At 43.2% G+C, this 18,549-nt stretch overlaps 2 protein-coding genes across 2 annotated transcripts; one reads left to right on the top strand and one right to left on the bottom strand.

The window, feature by feature from the left end:
• Nucleotides 1-4,063: 4,063 nt before the first annotated feature.
• On the bottom strand, nucleotides 4,064-7,265 carry LOC307226822 (small ribosomal subunit protein uS12). Its single transcript, XM_079995910.1, has 4 exons — nucleotides 7,157-7,265; nucleotides 5,778-5,937; nucleotides 4,643-4,763; nucleotides 4,064-4,256 (listed from the first exon to the last, which is right to left on the bottom strand). The coding sequence occupies exons 1-4, from the start codon at nucleotides 7,158-7,160 to the stop codon at nucleotides 4,110-4,112; spliced, it is 432 nt and encodes a 143-aa protein (XP_079852036.1). The 5' UTR covers nucleotides 7,161-7,265; the 3' UTR covers nucleotides 4,064-4,109.
• A 482-nt stretch (nucleotides 7,266-7,747) lies between these two features.
• On the top strand, nucleotides 7,748-10,824 carry LOC307226823 (small ribosomal subunit protein uS12). The gene is made up of 4 exons (XM_079995911.1): nucleotides 7,748-7,903; nucleotides 8,769-8,928; nucleotides 9,764-9,884; nucleotides 10,636-10,824. The coding sequence occupies exons 1-4, from the start codon at nucleotides 7,900-7,902 to the stop codon at nucleotides 10,780-10,782; spliced, it is 432 nt and encodes a 143-aa protein (XP_079852037.1). The 5' UTR covers nucleotides 7,748-7,899; the 3' UTR covers nucleotides 10,783-10,824.
• The last annotated feature ends 7,725 nt before the right edge of the window (nucleotides 10,825-18,549 follow it).

Genomic DNA, 18,549 nt, shown 5'->3' with positions numbered 1-18,549 from the left:
CTGCTCTGGCCAGAGCCAGAGCCAGAGCCGCACACGGAAACGCCGTTTACCTTCCCGCTGGTAAGTGGTCCCTATTTATCTACTTGCACCCGGAGGTGCTTTCGAACTGCTAGGTTGGCAGGCGCTGGGACTGAGCAGCGGGAGCGCACCCCGCCGCTTGTCAACAGAAGGCCCCAGGGGGCAGGTTACAGCATATAAAAGCACAATTAAAACAGTAAAATAACAGCAGCAAACCTGCTAAAAACCAAGAAATGAATATACAGTACATGCACCTTATTGGAACACCAGAAAAAATCTTACCCTATTCTGATTACCGCTGTAGCAATATCAGCATGGGATAAAGAGTTATTGTCCCATCAGATAGCAGTTGGTATCTCAACACTACTGTAGCAGAAACTACCTTTTTATGAGGGGTTTCCCAAACATTGTCCCTTGGAAAACGTGTGGGTGGTTATTTATTATATATTTACTACAACTACAGATCACCTTTCTGCCCAAGGCACATAAGGCAGCTTCCAATTTTCAAACAGGAAAACAAAGAAATGGTATGAGATGTAGAGAGATAGAGTCTTCTCAGGCTGACTGATGGTCTATGGGGGAGCAGAAGGAACCAGCTCCCTGGCCCTCACCTCTGCCTTCCCTCAGGGCACACAGACCTTTTTTTTAAAAAAAGCAACCCTAGGGAAAGTGAGGGAGGGGCAGTCCCAACATTTTTCTCTGGCTGTAGATGGTTCTTTCTGGAGCAGATGATATGCTAAACTTAGCAGTAAGTTAAGGCTGCCATCCTTTACTCACTTGCCAGGGAGAAAGTCAAACTGAACTTAGTGGGACTTACTAATGAGTTGACAAATGCTGTAAAGCTGATCGTTGAATGGCTAGGCCTTCAGATGTTTTGGACTACAACTGTCATCGGCTCCAGCTAGCATGGACAATAGTCAGGGATGATGGGAGTTGTAGTCCAAAAAACATCTGGAGGGTGCCATGTTGGCTATCCCTGGCCTACATTATGAAGCCAAATAACCGTGAATTCATCACTCACAGATTTAACACACAACCTCCCCCTCTTTTGTTTTCCAAATACAGTGGTACCTCGGGTTAAGTACTTAATTCATTCCGGAGGTCTGTTCTTAACCCGAAACTGTTCTTAACCTGAGGCACCACTTTCGCTAATGAGGCCTACCGCTGCCGCAGTGCGATTTCTGTTCTCATCCTGAAGCAAAGTTCTTAACCTGAGGTACTATTTCTGGGTTAGTGGAGTCTGTAACTGAAGACTCTAAAACCTTGCTTCCCAATTTTGGCAAGAATTCAACAACCACCATAAAACGAATGCAAGATTATCTAAGCCACATAAATTTACTCAAGTTTTAGTATTGCTACTGCTGGCTGAGGAAGTGTCTGCCAGGTTGCGTGCAGATTGAAACCACCTCCTGGCATGGAATGATGTAAGGAGAGTAGCTTTCAAGAGACAGGCTAAGTGGAGGGATTTCCCAGGCAGCTGCCAAGGCTGAACCGAAAAGCAAGCCCTTACTGGATCATCTGTTACCTTCAGGTCCATATCTGAGGCGGGGTAGCCCCCTCATCTTCTCCAAGCTGTGCCAAGGCATGAAGATGGCTTGAGCATCTCTAGATCCATAGTGCTGCCAGTGTGGAACATGTCTATGACTCCCCCTCTTCTGCTACCGTGGTGTCATAATCAAGAACAAGCAGCCTGACAGAAAGGCGGCTCTCTGCCAACATGCCAATAAATGCGCTTTTACTGCAGACAATCTTTCGGGGTTGTATTCTGATGAGTGAGCAGTTTCCAACAGCAATGGCGCTCCTCTTTTGGCTAAGGATTGATGAAGAAAAGGATAACGAAAGAAACGATTCCCACTACTATGTCTTATATAGCAGCAGTATGAGCAGCCTCTTCATAAACTGCATTAGAAGATGCATTTACTTGAGAGACTGAAAGCGTAAGCTGATTTACTCTGTTCTTTGGAAGTGTACTAACTCTTGCCATCAATATAGTGATTGTACCCGTGAAGCAGGACAGCTTTAGCTTCACATATTTACATTTCCTCCGCAGCGTTGCCAAATCTGTGAAACATGCTTTTCTCTTATTTCCAGCACCCTATTAAATAAAAGCTCCCCATTGCTTTCTGCTGGAAACATGGGTGTTAAAGGTAAAGGGACCCCTGACCATTAGGTCCAGTTGTGGCCGACTCTGAGGTTGTAGCGCTCATCTCGCTTTATTGGCCAAGGGAGCCAGCATACAGCTTCCAGGTCATGTGGCCAGCATGACTAAGCCGCTTCTGGCGAACCAGAGCAGCGCATGGAAATGCCATTGACCTTCCCGCCGGAGCGGTACCTATTTATCTACTTGAACTTGACATGCTTTCGAACTGCTAGGTTGGCAGGAGCAGGGACCGAGCAACGGTAGCTCACCCCGTCGTGGGGATTTGAACCGCCAACCTTCTGATTGGCAAGTCCTAGGCTCTGTGGTTTAACCCACAGCGCCACCTGTGTCCCTAACATGGGTGTTGGGGAATCCTAAAATTTATATGTAGAGATACGCACACACCCAGGTAATCAGCAAGAGGTTTAGAGTAATCTTTTGAGACTACTCTTATTAAAATTGGCTGCCAGGCTCAGACTCCCTGCACTTTTCTGAAGCAAAGGCTTCCTGGGCCAGCTGGCAGCTCACATAAATGCTACTTGCTATGATCTAATGGTTTTGCTTCTGCAAATGTTACAAGATTTGGGAACCCCAAATTGCAGTAATATAAACAGGAGTTTTGGTGCCTTTTATGATTAGATGAGCTTAGGGGTGCTACTGGAACCAGCCCTTTTTCAGGGCAGCTGGTTGTGGTGGCAAAGAATAGAAACCTGAAGTTACCTAACAGACTAGAAACCAAGAGCTGACAAGGGTCTCAGAAAATGGATAGCAAAAATCCTTTTATGGCAGGGATGGGTGGGGAGGGGACTTAGCGCTTGTGTTTTGATTGGTTGAAGGTTGAAAAACAAGGATTTTCTATATATGTTTGCTAGAGAGAATCAGAGCTGTTTCCATTTATCCATGGACATCTGCAGCTACATTGAAACACAGAAGACTGGAAGCAAGCCCCAGATGCTACTTAATCTATAAAGATACTACTTTATCTGCAAGTATCATCTGCAAAAGACACAGAACATATTATTATGGCTTCAGGCATGATAGTATGGATCCAAACGAATTTCACTATGCATGGCTGTTTTTTAAAAAACTTTCTCCTTAGTTAGCATACTCTGTTTTAAAAATGGCCTGTGCCATTACTGCGTTTCCCCAGCTAGCAGTTTGAGGGGTACATTGCTCTCTGGCTTATGGGGTTCCCCATACGCACTTGGTTGGTCACTGTGAGAACAGGATACCAGACTATAGGCCTTTGGTCTGATCATGCAGGACTCTTGTATTAAGTGAAAAACTGTTGAGATATCTGTTTTGGAGACCTGGGAAGAGTCAACAAATGGACGTATCTGTGGCAGAGTAAATACAGCAATTCCTTTCATTTGACCAAACAGTGAAAACGAATGCCAGAGACGTGAGATCTTAAAAAGTTACCTATAACTTTATTCAAATGCAGATGTGCAAAGCAAGTGAAAAATGTAAACACAAGTGTTTCCATAGTGGTAAGTTAACTTGTCATCTGAGTGTGCTTCAAGTGAAATAGTTAGAAACTGGAAGCTTAACTAGATAGACCCATTGTCTGATCATCACTGATGCTCAGAATTAAACAGGAGCTATGTTATTTGGAATACAAACTTTATGGCAGTGATTAATCAAGTCATGCCTCCTGCCATAAAACAAATGCCTCAAACCCTAGAACTAGGGATTTAAATTTTTTGTTTTGGAAATAAAACGTATTTCAAGCCCATCTTTCTTAAGCCTTTCTAAACAAAACCTGGGACCCTTGCAGGGTGTACCTACCCATAGCCCAATAATGACTTCCTTAATTAAAGAAAAGGTACTAGAGATGTTGAACTTTCACTTCTAAACAATCTACGTATAATGCCAAAGCCACTTTTTTAAAAAACCACAAAAGTATTTCTTAGAAGAAAACTTTATTGATCATCTTGATAACAACATAACTTTATGACCGGGGTCTCTCCTTTTTGCCTTTGTACAAGGCTAGCAGAGATACATTTGCTACTTTGACGACCTTGAAACGAACTCCTGGAATGTCACCAACAGCGTGACCTTTCCGACCAAAGCCAGCAACCAGGACTTCATCGTTCTCCTGGAATTAAAACAAAACAAGTCAATTATTTTCTTGCTGTGAATAAGGAGTTTGCAAATATCAAACATTATAGCCAACCAAATTCTCCTCCACCCTGCTCACTGGCAAAGCAAGATCTACCCTGGATAGGGGTGTCTCTTTTCCTGAACTGCTGAGATGCATTTATCACCATTCTTGAGAAAAGTGGTTTCTTAGAAACCAAGTTCAAGTGCGAAATATTATCCTACAGTCACCACCATAAAATTAAATTACAAAACTTTAAATCACAATAATATTGCAATATCGTTCCTGTTTCTACTACACAGAGCAGCAAAACATACTAGTAAAAACTGGGTGGAGTATTTTTTTGCATATTGTTTTATCAGGATTTTTTAAATATAAATTACCTCAATGAAGTTCAAACAACCATCATTAGGAACAAATGCTGTTATTTTTTTGCCGTTCTTGATCAGCTGGACTCGGACACACTTTCTGATGGCAGAATTTGGCTGCTTAGCCTCCACGCCACTAACACAGAAAAAGGAAGACATACACTGTATATTTAGCATACCTGTCTCTGCACTGCCTTGCCTAGTAAAGTAAAAAACACTACATTCATCAGAATTCTGACTCTAAGCAGATATATTTCACAAAAGTCCCTCAAACTAAATAGAGCCATTCAAAGTATCAATTGTTTTTGTATGAACTGCCTGAATTCACTGTGTCTAGATGGGAATCAGATGTTAATAGGATTGTGCTGCTAATCTTTCAGTAAAAGGTAAAGGACCCCTGACAGTTAAGTCCAGTTGCAGACGACTCTGAGGTTGCAGAGCTCATCTCGCTTTACAGGCCAAGGAAGCTGGCGTTTGTCCGCAGACAGTTTTTCTGGTCATGTGGCCAGCATGACTGAGCCGCTTCTGGTGCAACGGAACACCGAAACCAGAGCAGTGCATGGAAACGTCGTTTACCTTCCCACTGGAGCGGTACCTATTTATCTACTTGCACTGGTATGCTTTCGATCTGCTAGGTTGGCAGGAGCTGGGACCAAGCAACGGGAGCTCACCCTGGTGTGGGGATTCGAACCGCCAACCTTCTGATTGGCAAGCCCAAGAGGTTCAGTGCTTTAGACCATAGCGCCACCCGCGTCAATAGATGACCCAAATTGGCAACTCTACTTCAAAGTATGCAAGTTTTATATCTTACTTTTTTTCCTTAAGAGTTAAAATACCTAAATGAAATATGTTTGAAATGAAAAGACTAACTAAACAGTCGAGTATTTGTTATTTGTAGAAACGCCTACTACTGACTTAAATCAGTTAATCCCTGGACTGGCTCAAGCTTGAAATTTCCTAACAGCCAGAATAAATTAAATCACTAATTTCCAGGTGCAAGAAATAGGCAAATGTTGACAGTGCTCCCCTGTCTTGTGTATGAATTTATATTCTATTTATGTCACCAGTACTGCTACGCAGTACGAAATTGTTTACAGGAAATCTGGCAGATGCAAATGAACACACTATACGTGTTTTTGATGAAACTCACACTTTTTCCAGGACAATTCCTTTGGCATGGGAAGCTCCCCCAAAAGGGTTGGCTTTCAAAGCAGTGCCCAGATGGGCCTTCTTGTATTGTTTGTCATGCCACTTCTGATCACGTCGGTGACTGCGCAACTTCCTGGCAGTACGAAGTCCGCGACACTTGCCTAGAAAACAGTACATTAGAGGTTACGGAAGACATGCGCCTAAGTTCATAAAACTACCAACCACCATGCACCTCAATTCACTCTAGTACCCCCTATCTGCACTGTGAGAGAATTCACAATACCCATTTTCTGTCTTTATATTTGGGACTACACTGTAAACTGATGGAACACTTTCTAATACCAAATCTTTTTTTCTTCTTGCACAATCGTTTTTAAAGCCTTGATGGTAGCCAATAAAACCTGGAAATAGGGTGGTCTGTGATTAACACGTTGTATACCACACATTTATGGATGGATATCTCTCCTGGTCAATGAGAATAGTTAACATTACTGCATGATCACCCTCAGAACCCTATATGCATGTGTAGTGGTCCTTAGTACTTTTGGAGTTCCATCCATTCCTTCTGCAATATATGCAAAGTATTCAAAATTCAAGGGCGAAAATAACTCCAAACAACTTTAGAACCAAATATCTGCATGTAAACCACACACAACATTTCTAGATTCATTCTGATCACAACGTGAGTTTTTGAACTGCAGGACCTGGAACGTGGTGCCCATCTTGCAAACTATAGTAAGTTGAGCTGCAAACCCCAGCTTCCTAACAGTTCACCCAGGATACTCCATGCAGTAACACGTGTAATCCTGGTGGAAGTTTATATGGCGCCACGCAGATTTCGCAGGTATGTCTGCTGCACACCTCTTCCATTCAAATAATAATTCGCAGGTATAACGATTGGCATTCCCCTTGCCAAGAAATATTTCCTATTCTTTTATTTTTATACCCTGATTCATACAGCCATGCACGTCAACGGGGGTTGGGGTGATGATCCCTCAAATTATCCCATAAATTATTCCATTGTCTTATTCCTTACAGTGGACAACTAGATTTCACTGATTTGAAGCATTCCCCAGCCTTCCTCCTAGCCGCTGATCGACCTTTCTAGGCTCACTTTTTAATTAGCAGGCAACGCCGCATCTTGCAGCAGCGAGTTCCACCGGTCATTACAAGCCTCGTGCGCGACTTTCGAGGCCTGCGCCTGTCGGAGGCGGCCGTGAGCCTGACACCTCAAAGGATCGGGCGGTGGCGGCAGCTCTAGAAAGGGCTGAAGGGGGAGGGGGCACCATTCCCCCTGCATATCAGGGGCCCGCGGGGTCCCCTCTCTCTCCCCGCCGCTCCCACTGGGATAACGTCGCGCCCCAACTCGGAGCCACTCACCCATCGTGCCGTCGGACGATCCCGAGGAGGAAAGAGAAAGGCCCACAATCCACCGCGGCAAAGAGACCCCGCTCCGAGGACCTCGGGAACGGGCTGCCTAAGCCGGTGCCTAACCGGGGAGGGAAAAGTTTGAGCGGGTTGGCAAAAGATGGCGGCTGCCGCGCGATGCATTGTGGGAGTCGTAGTTCTCAGGCCGCGCCATCACTGCCGCCGCCTCCCCTCAGATATTACCGTTCTTTTCTGTGCTTATACGTAATGGGGTGTGGGTGGGTGTGTTACAGAGGTAGGAAGACTTTGCAGCCGGTGTTCTGGTCGCGACTTCCGCTACTTTACGCCTTTATTTCTCGCGCGTGGTACCGTGTGGCCTCTTCCACCACGGAAAAGCTACGGCTAGAGCGCCTCTTAGGCCATCCAATATGGCCGCTTTCATTTAAAGCCGGAAGTTGACTCCCCCCCCCACAACCTGCACTTTCCTAATTTATTAGTGGAGCTTCAAGTTATTTCTTGACACGCATACACACACCCTTCAGCTTTCGGCACCCGCTCGGCGCTTCATTTTCCCAGCCACCTCTTTCACCTCAGTAAGGCGTTTCGGAAAGAAGGGAGACAGGCGCGAAAGTAGACGCCCCGCGTGAGGTCCTCGGAGAGAAGCTGCCGCGGTGGGTTGTGGGTCATCCTAGCTCTCTCCCTCTCTCTCAGGCTCCTTCGGGCGAACCGGCAGCCGCTGCAGCAGGAGGAAGAAGATGGGTGAGCGGAGCGGGGCGTTTTGGATTTGGGGACGCGCGAGCTGCCCCTTCCCTGGGCTGCCTTGTTAAGAGGTTCTCAATAACGAGGTCGAGCTGGCTCGAGACCAGAAATGGCATGGCAAACACGTGTTTTCCGTGCAGACGTGACGTTTCAGTTTGCGGGCTGCTCTTTTTTATTGGGGGGGGGGGGAAGAGACCTTCAGAGCAGTTATCACTCCTCTGCACACACGTGCCTAAGGTGCCGGTGAAAAGAATGCAAGGCAACCTGAAACAAATCGTTATGGCAGGGGTATGTTTCTCCAAGGTATCTACTTTGATACTTTTTACACCTCAAGTTAAAGCCCCCCCCCCAATGTTCCTGGACTGTTTAACTCTTCAAACTTCGTAGTACCGTTCTATGCATTTTCTGCTGCCCACTATTTTATTATTGAATTTACTTTATTATTATTACTACTATTTTACTGGAAATATTGATGCATATCCTCGCTTGTAGGGATCCAGCAGAAACTCTTAGGCGAAGGAAGAGTGATAGCATATTTTGCTGATGACCCTTCAGCCCCTCAGAGCCATCTCCATCCCACTGCTGCAGCTTTTGTGGGGGCTGCAGCAAAAAGGAGGGTTTGGTTCAAATCACTCACGCCTCCTGCTTCTTCCAAGCATGTAGGGAACACTGCTGATTTCTAGTCTGAATACAAACGATTGAAGGATATATATTTTTGTAATAAAATAGCATATATTTAAGCTCAAGCATCAGAAGCTACAGCAATGCTGGTTTAAATGAAGTTCTTTAAAGACAAGCTTAGGGAAGTTGTCATTACTTGATTCCTGAAGATGAATGGCTTTCTCAATTTGTTTTGTCCTTTCAGGCAAGTGCCGTGGGCTTCGGACAGCCAGGAAGCTGCGCAGTCATCGCCGAGACCAGAAATGGCATGACAAACAATACAAGAAGGCACATCTGGGTACTGCTTTGAAAGCCAACCCTTTTGGGGGAGCTTCCCATGCCAAAGGAATTGTCTTGGAAAAAGTGTGAGTGAAGCTTCATAGTGGGACTAATGAGAGAGAAACTCTGAATCGTTTGTTTGCACCAGAGAGGGTATTGAAGCATTGCTATAGCATATAGTAAAACATTTGTGTGTTACACCAGTTGTTCCAAATCTGTACAGACTTAGGCATATCTAAGATCATTTATAACAGTGGACTTAGGAGACTCTCAGTACTGCTTTGTGGAAGGAAATGTAAAGATTCAGGCCAGAAGTTAATGAAATTCATGGAAGTATAGATTGAGAATCCTTAAGTTATTTAACCATGCTCATTCACACACACAAAAAGCTTTGTTGGTAACACAGATATCATAGCATTGGTTTATTTCTAAAACTGCAAGATAAAACTTCTGGGTAAATGTTTTACAGTTAAAAGTCCTAAAGGATTCACTTTCTGGAGAGTTTTTTTTTAAATTCTTGTCACTCTGTTCTTATTACTAAAGGTAGAAAATATTGGGTAAGTTTTCCCCTTTAAAATTTGTGATTAGCATAAGGGGTGATTGTCAGCTATGTTTTACTCACAGCAGACCCAATAAAATGAATGAACATGGCTAAGTAAGATTTATTAATTTTAGTAGGTCTATTGTTGAGTAAAACTTAGTTGAACAAAACCCACTGTCTACAAAATTACGTTCCACTTCATTATTTTTTAAAATTAGTTTTAAGTAGTCTAGGATCAGTTACTGTTTTGTCTTCTGACTGCCAGCAGAATCCTATAAATATTTAAGTAAAAAATTACTAAATTTGAATTAAATATAACTAGCAATGGAACTTAGAGACTTATTACTCAAATCATTTATGTTGTCCACTTCATGTTTCAGTGGTGTTGAAGCTAAGCAGCCAAATTCTGCCATCAGGAAGTGTGTCCGAGTTCAGCTCATCAAGAATGGAAAGAAAATAACAGCCTTTGTTCCTAATGATGGTTGTCTGAACTTCATTGAGGTAATCATATTCCAGAAACCGTTATTTATTGTATTTATTTATTTATTTTCTTGTATAAATAAACCCAGTTTTCATCATATTAATCAAGGGTAGGTTACAACAAATTCCTGAGCCAAACAGGCCAGTACCAACATAAAATAGCACAAAACATTTTAGAAATATAAAGCTAAAGGAGCCCTGGACAGTTAAGTCCAGTCAAAGGTGACTATGGGGGGTGGTACTCATCTCGCTTCAGGCTGAGGAAGCCAGCATTTGTCCTCAGACAGCTTTCCGGGTCATGTGGCCAACATGACTAAACCGCTTCTGGTGCAATGGGGGACACTGTGCCGAGTGCCAGTGGTACCTATTTATCTACTCTGACTGGTATGCTTTTGAACTACTTGGTTGGCAGGAGCTGGGACAAAGCAAAGGGAACTCATCCCACCACGCAGATTTGAACTTCCAACTTTATGATTGGCAAGGCCAAGAGGCTCAGTGGTTTAGACCACATTGCCACCGCTTCTTGTTTTAGAAATATACACAGCTCTAGAAATAGTTCTTTATACAGCAAATGGTATAATCACAGCAACCAGCCACAGTACCTACCCCTTTAAAAGTTTGAGCAAAGTGGTGCTATTGGTGAAAATAATATGCAGTTCAACTGAGAAAAAGAATGAATTAATTGAACCAAACTACTTTATTATAGCTGCTTGATGTATGCATGTGTATTTGTTATGAACAAACACTTATTGCTTTCTCATTTTATCTGTAGGAGAACGATGAAGTCCTGGTTGCTGGGTTTGGTCGGAAAGGTCATGCTGTTGGTGACATCCCAGGAGTTCGTTTCAAGGTCGTCAAAGTAGCAAATGTTTCTCTGTTAGCATTGTACAAAGGCAAGAAAGAGAGACCAAGATCATAATATTGTGATGCTGCATTCAGCTATAATAAAACTTTGACAATATGTTTCTGAGGAATCTTTTCATAGTAGTTCAGCTTTTTATAGTATGGAAGTAATTTCATAGCAGAATTCTCTCTTGTACAAGTTGGGTTGTTTTAACTTTTACATGACTTTTCTTACTGGTCCTGTGCAAGTGTGGTTTCTAGTTGGTCTGTATATGATTGCAGCCTCAGTTGCAGAATAATTTTGTTCCATTATGAACCACAGAAATGAAAGCTGTATAAAGGAACGTCTACATATTAGCGACACTTTAAAATTCATTGAGTCAGTTCTTTAATACAGCAGCAGTGTGTCACTTTCTTTTAAGTACTGACCTAACTAAAAGTTAAATGACAATTTTTGCTTGATGCTTATGTCGCTGGGCTTGCTTATTAAAAAAGGGAGAAAACTAGCCTTTTAAGTAAAAATTGATTTTTGGCAGAACACAATAGTCCATATTTGTTTTTAGATAATGGCCTTTTGCTTGGAGTCTTAAAATGACTTACTTTGACATGCTGCCATTGATTGGTTGAAGGCTACAAGGCTCTGTACACTTAGTAGGAAATAAGCCTATTAAAACCAGTGGGACAGAGTTCTGAGTAAATTGGATAGATTTATGAAATTTCCTTTGAATTATCAATTGAAGCTTGCCTAGGAGACTGAGACCAACTTATTTTAATTATATACTGAGACAATTTAATGCAGGTTTATTTGACTCTTCAGAGGTAATTGCAATGAGAGTAAAGTATTCTGTTCCACATTTATCCTTGGATTCTCAGCAGCATCTTGCTGTGGCCTTTCACTCGTATACATATCAAACCAAGATTAATATTTTGATGTTCCATTCCTGTCTAATGCCAAGGAATCGCCGACCTGCCTTGGATGCTAGCTGCTGTATATCCCAGCCCAAGGTGCAGCGGTAAAGCTGCAGTATCAGAGAGATTAAGCAGACAGAAACTGTGTGATATACAGTAGGTGTGCTCTGTCCACAATGTCATGTGATGCATGCATGCAGTGCACTCCAAAGCCATTATCACAACACAAACACAAGATGGATTATAGTACGCAGGCCCGTGAGCCTAGCAGCACAGATGTTCTGCTCTACACGCTCAAGTTGCTGGTGTCTTAACGACACCATAAACCAATAAGATGTTGCCTGGCAAATGGCTGCCTATTTGCACTGTTGAATTATCCTTGTGCCTAAACAAGGGAGCAGCTCTCCCAACCGTAATAAATGGAGAAGTGCAAGGGCTACCATGGCCAGAGAAGCATAACATGTTGAAAGGAGACTACATAAAGTGAGAGGACAGAATTGCAGGTTGGAGGCTAGGATACCGATTTCATTGCACATTTCAGAGCAGGATTACACAGAAGTCGTCTTAGAGCGCAGGAGCAGGATGCTAGACTGGCTCAAATGGAACTGTTCCCTCGGGAGTAGGGGGGGAGGGAGATCCTGAACAGGTGTAAGATTTGGACAAATAGCTATGTCTGAGTGTGCTATTTAGCTCAAACTTAGGGAATTTTTCTCAATTGTATATAGATTATGCCTACAAAATGCTTGTTGCATAGTAGAAAATAACATTTACAAAACTTTGTTATGGTTGAGAATGTTGTACCTGTTCTGTGCTGTTACCCAAGCTCTTATGGGCCTATGCATTATAACTCAAGAACCAGATGAGAGGGAGTGATAAGAGGGGAAGAGGAACACACAGACCTTTCATTGTGGAGGGGGGGGTGTGTGCGTGCGTGCGTGCGCGTGCCAGCTGGGGAAATGGGTGTAACGAGTTTCTATTGCTGCCTATGCCAATCTTTTCATACAATACTTACGTTAGGATGGGTTGTGTCCTGGGTTTTTTAAGTACTGATTTTGATCAAATACTAGTAATATCATTAGATTGCTGCTTTAAGCCCTGCTTTCCTCAAAACATCCCCAGATTTACTTAGGCTGTTTTCCATTGTTTAAAATTGTTCAAAAGACTGTTTATGTTTGCTCAGAGACACATTTACTCTATTTGTTCTTGGCTCAGATAGCTTGTGGCCTGGTTTAAATTTTTCTCCACCCTGCAGTGGGGGGCCAAAGATAATTTTTAAAATAAGGGGAAAGAGCTTGTGCTTGGAATGCCGAAGGTCCCAGTTCCAATCTCTCAGCTTCAGGTAGTACTTGGCGAAACCTATCTTTCAATAGAACTTACCTCTGAGTAGAAATTGTTAGGATTGTGCTGTATGTATCTATGTAAGTCACAACACCAGGAACTGACCTGACAGTATTTTATGTCTACTTATGGAAACACAAGTGGTCAGAAAACAATATTCTATCAAGAAGGGGGGAATATTGGAGGTGTGATGGCTTTGTAGTGTGTACCCAAAAACCGATTCAGTAAGTATGTGCAGGTATGAAAATGACAGCCACATTAAAAGGACATGTACCTGTTTCATCTTCAAGCAGCTGTGATGTGTGAAGGCTATTGCACTTCACAAAATGTTTAGCGTGAAGGGATCTTCAGTCCTGATGTGTCACCAGCTTTTTCTGTTCAGAGCTTTTCTCACCTCTGCTTGCCTGAGGAGGTGCTAGTCGCATGTATGAATTATCCATGCTGAAAACCATAAAACCTGGGGCCGTTGCCATTCCCTGGATGTAAATGTAGGCTGTGTATAACCCTTCAGGCATTAGGCAGTGCAGCTGGTGTCTTCAGGTCTTCATCAACGTTTATGTAATCCTGGTCGACACAAAGTTTGCTGAGTTGTGCAACATGTTCTGACTTCTTGCCGAATGTGTAAAACCAGAGAGGGTTGGGACATTGGCTGCCTCTGTTAGGGGAGCAAAGAAGCACTACTGACTAACCATTCTGTATCTTTCACGTCGTGTTCAAATAGCAGTGTTGTTACCCAAACAGTTTTCTGTCAGGAGGATCTAAGAAGATACTATCTTCCCTGCCTATGCTTTTCTTTTTAATACCACCCGTAAAAGTTGTGGAATTTCACACTTGCCAGCTTCATGGTTTTACTGTAAACATTCTTGGCTGATGCGAGGCAAGAGGATTTCAGGTGGGTAGGCAAAGAGATGTCAGCAAGGCAAAAGAAAAGAAGAAGAGGTGGGTCATTTACCATTGCGAAGAGCCTCCATATTGAACCTGTTTGTGTGAGGTACCATGCTGCGTTGCCATTATGGCTCTGTGGCACCTCCAGGCTCAGACAATGAGTAGACTACTTTCAATGAGGTGCCCTCCAGATATTATTGGACCAGAACTCCCATCAGCCCCAGCCAGCATAATGGGAGTTAAGAACCAACAAGGACCACCTCTTTCCATATGAACCTACCCAAACCCTGGGATCATCATGTGCCTCTTCCTTGAGAAGTCTGGAGGGTGGCAACATGAGAATGGGCCTTCTCTGCAGTGGCTCCCCATCTATGGAATGCTCTCCCCAGGGAAGTTTGCCTGGTGCCTTCATTATACACCTTTAGGCGCCAGGCAAAAATGTTCCTTTTTAACCAGGACTTTGGTTGATTTGATTGACATCCTATGCCCGTTTAAAATGTGGGGGTTTTTTGGGGGGGGGAGTTATTGGGATGTTTATTATTATTATTAATTATTGGTCTTGTGTTTTGATTTTATTCTGTAATCCGCCCTGAGACCTCTAGGTATAGGATGGAATAATGATGATGATGATGATGATGATGATGATGATGATGATGATGTTGTCAGGCACCACACTGGCTGCCTCATGCCTGCGGAATACCAGCCATTGGATGCAGGGCAACAATGGGAGATCTGGCAGTGACTGACCAGAAGTGAGACCTTGGGGTCATTGTGGATAACTCTATGTTGACCCAGTGTGCAGCTGCAGGTTAAAAAAACCATATTCCGTGTTAGGGCTCATTAAGAAAGGGATTGAAAATAAAACTGCCAATATCAGAGTTTCATTGTAACAAATCTATGGTGTGGTGACATTTGGTGCGGTTCTGGCTGCCTCACCTCAAGAAGGCCATTGTAGAGCAGGAAGAGGTTCAAAAAAGGGCAACCATCACAGGAGCAACTCTCCTATAAGGAAATACAGCAGCATTTCAGGTTTTTTAGTTAAGAGGTGAATAAGATGGACTTGGTAGAGGTGTATAAAATTATGCACAAAGTGGGGAAAGTGGATAGAAGAAAATGTTTCCCTTCCATAATATTAGAAAGCAAGGTGAATCTGTGAAACATGCACACTGTAACTTTAAAGCACCTCCAAAATATATTATTTCCTTCAAAGAATACCCTCACAGAGCTACTGTTCCCACCAACTCTTACAGTGCCCAGAATTCACCTGAAAAAGAAAAAAAGTGGACTTTGAATATGCTTTAAAGGTGTAGTGTGTGCATTCGGTGAACATTTGTCAACTCAAGACAGACAAAGGAGAGGACATCTTCGCTCAGTACATACCGTGCGTAGGACGCACCTAGTTTTTTTGGGGGGAAATAAAGGGGGGGAAATTCCTTTATTTCCCCCCAAAAACCAGGTTGGGGAAACCAAACCAGGTTGGGGAATAGCGGTATGGCGGTGCTCCGCCTCCCCGCTGTCCCTCGAGCTTGTGGGGCTGGCCAATGTCTGCCCGAAGCGCAGGGCGCTCTGCTTCAGGGCGCCCACGCGCCGGACAGCAGGCTGCTATCCGCAGCCTGGGGAGCCCTGCGGCAACTCCCGCGAGCTCCCCAGGCTTGCTGATAGCTTCCTGAAGCCTGAAGAGCGAGAGGGGTCGGTGTGCACCGACCCCTCTCGCTCTCCAAGCTTCAGCGAAAGCCTGTATTAGCCCCATAGGACGCACACAGATTTCCCCTTCATTTTTGGAATTTGTTCCCACAATATGCAGTGATGGCTTTAAAAGAGGTTTAGATAAATTTGTGGAAGATCAGGCCATCCATGGCTACTAGCCATGATGACTGTGCTATTAGAGGCAATATGTCTCTTATTAACCTATCCATTCTTATGGAAATAAGCCCTGAGTGCTCACTGGAAGGACAGATCCTGAAGCTGAGGCTCCAGTACTTTGGCCACCTCATGAGAAGAGAAGACTCCCTGGGAAAGACCCTGATGTTGGGAAAGATGGAGGGCACAAGGAGAAGGGGACGACAGAGGATGAGATGGTTGGACAGTGTTCTCGAAGCTACCAGCATGAGTTTGACCAAACTGCGGGAGGCAGTGGAAGACAGGAGTGCCTGGCGTGTTCTGGTCCATGGGGACATGACTAAATGACTAAACAACAACAACAACAACATGTCTCTTATTACTGTTTTCTTGGGACTCAGCAGTGGGGAGAATGGAAATCCTGTTTGTGGGCTTCAGGACAGGATGTGAGGACAGGATGTTGGGCTGGATGGCCTGATCCAGCAGAGTTCTTCTTATGTTAGATGGTAGCTGTGCACTCAGTTCTGTAAAGGCAAGACTTCTACTGATGTGCTCCTTTAAGCTTACACAGTGCTAGCAGGAAAAGGCCAGCCTAACCTTATCAACCCATCTCTTGTTTATGCTTTGAGATGATGGCTGCATTACAGCTCATTTTTCTGCACAATGCTAGTAGGTGAAGAAATGCCTGCACAGCAGTTCCCAAATTGCTTACCGTGCTGGAGTCCACTTGTCTTTATTTGGATTTCAAGGAGGCTCTTAAAAATGGCTGGACTTACGCTTGCATCCGGAAAGCGGATTTTGATGATAGTTGTGGCATACCATTAGCAACATCCTTTTTGCAAGTTTAAAACCAAATACCTTTTCTAATGATAACACATTCAGTTGCAGAATCTGAAGGGCAGTCAGCGTACATTTTTGGCCCAGTTACTGCTGACAACTTACATCTCGCCTACTTTGTTATTAGTAATTTTTCTTTCCCCAAGGTCTTGTCTTCTGACAAAGGAGGAGACAGATGTGGGAATTTTAAAAAGAACAGTGAAGCTGTGAAAATGTGCTGATAGATAAGGGTAAAACTTGCAAGTGTTTGCATCTTTGGTCACTGAAGCATTCATGTATGGAAGAGAGGTTTTTGTTGGAAATATTTTCATTTCTGGATTGATGGCCCCAGAAGAGAGAGGGCATAAATACAGTCCTAGGATCACTGGGAGTTAGCCCTGGGACCTGTTTTCAGTGGAACATATGACTAGTAAGAATAAGGCAGTCTCTCTGAGCTTATAAAGTGTTCTTTTCCTTACTAGGTTCCAGCTGGGAGTGGGGAGATCATGTTCTCACAAACATACAGTTATCATAACAAAATAAAAAAATTCCTTCCAGTAGCACCTTAAAGACCAACTAGGTTATCATGTTTTTCTACTCAGTGTCATTTTGATCTGGCGTGTTTTTTAAATGCTCTCTGGAAGACTCATGCAGAGAAAAGCTTCTTTTGACCAGTACCCTCCCTATTTACCCTAGAGGTAAAAATGTTGATGTCTTTATTAATGTCTTTTGAATGCTTCTAAAGTATGCAGAGGGTTCTCCTCCAGCCCTTCTTTTTATTCCCTCAATAAGGTGAGTTGAAATAATTTCAGTCCTGTCTGTTTACATTGACTGAAATTCCACCCACCTACCCACCCCAGTTCCCCTTCAGATCTTTATTTATCTCCACAAACAAATGTTTTATTGTGGTTTCTTTTTTTCCCTCTTCATAAAAAGGGGTGTGTTTTCTGCCAATGCACTTCAGCCATTACGGTAGTATGATTCCTCTCTTTGTTTTGTTAGGCTGGGCTTTTGTTGTAAGACCTGCATTTGGGTTTCCTGTCAAATGAAAAGTGATCTGGACGCATACGGGCTGGAGAAGGATTTGGGGATTATTGTATACTCTCTGTATCACTCGAGGAAAAAAATAATTAAAGATGGTAAATCCCAAAGCCTAATGGCTGCAGATGCTAAACCCCCTGCTTAATCCTATATCTAGGTTGCATTTGACTGGCCTTCTTAATCGGTCATTTCTTCACATGATCACATCAGTAGGTATATGACACTAGCTAGTAAGCAATAAAGGCAGCATATATTCAGGGCTGCATACATTGGACCCAAAGAACAACTAAATTCTTTCATCCAAATTTTGCAATCCAAATAAATTTATTAAACTTTTAAGATGTCACGGGACTCTTCATTATTTTTATTGCAGCAGATGAACCTGATTAATACATCATCATCATTATCATCATTACTATTGTTAGGCAGCCCTGTTCAGGGAAGTTTTTAATGTGTGACATCTTAGTGTATTTTTGGTCTTTGTGGAAGCCACCCAGAGTGGCTGGGGAAACCCATCCAGGTGGGTGGGGTACAAATTATTATTATTATTATTATTATTATTATTATTATTATTATTATTACTACTACTATCCTCCTTCTCCCAGTGGCAGACTTTGGGATCTCAAATTTCAGTGGTGCCCTGTGTGATGCCAAAAATTGCCTGCCTTCTCATGCTCCATTCTAAATTTCCAGAGTCTACTGTTGTTCCGCTGAGGCTTGGTTCCCAGTGTGACAGAAGCGGTCACACTCCCCAAAGTCCACCTCTGCTCCTCTTCCACACCTTTACCATAAGTTCACAGGGTGGAGAAACATAAAAAGACAGTATTATGATCAATTAAAACAGTTAATCAGAATAATGGGGCAGCTACTAACATCTTTATATACCTCAGGTGTCGAGGGCAAGGGTAAAGAGATATATTTACATCATGTGTCAATGCAAATGTAGATGGATTTATTTTGCCCAATTTATTCAGCTTCCATTCTTTGGATTTAGGATTTTATGAGCAAAGGCTGA

This window comes from Podarcis cretensis (assembly GCF_951804945.1).
Source record: "Podarcis cretensis genome assembly, chromosome: 11".
Lineage (NCBI taxonomy): Eukaryota > Metazoa > Chordata > Lepidosauria > Squamata > Lacertidae > Podarcis > Podarcis cretensis.
Note: the sequence above shows the minus strand (reverse complement) of the source record. Positions and strands in the feature narration are given on the sequence as shown.

Coding starts and splice junctions, on each gene's coding strand:
- LOC307226822 (XM_079995910.1), bottom strand. Junction 4,764..5,777: donor GGAATTGTCCTGGAAAAAGT/GTGAGTTTCATC, acceptor TTTCTGTGTTAG/TGGCGTGGAGGCTAAGCAGC. Junction 4,257..4,642: donor GTTGTTTGAACTTCATTGAG/GTAATTTATATT, acceptor TTTTAATTCCAG/GAGAACGATGAAGTCCTGGT.
- LOC307226823 (XM_079995911.1), top strand. Junction 8,929..9,763: donor GGAATTGTCTTGGAAAAAGT/GTGAGTGAAGCT, acceptor TTCATGTTTCAG/TGGTGTTGAAGCTAAGCAGC. Junction 9,885..10,635: donor GTTGTCTGAACTTCATTGAG/GTAATCATATTC, acceptor TTTTATCTGTAG/GAGAACGATGAAGTCCTGGT.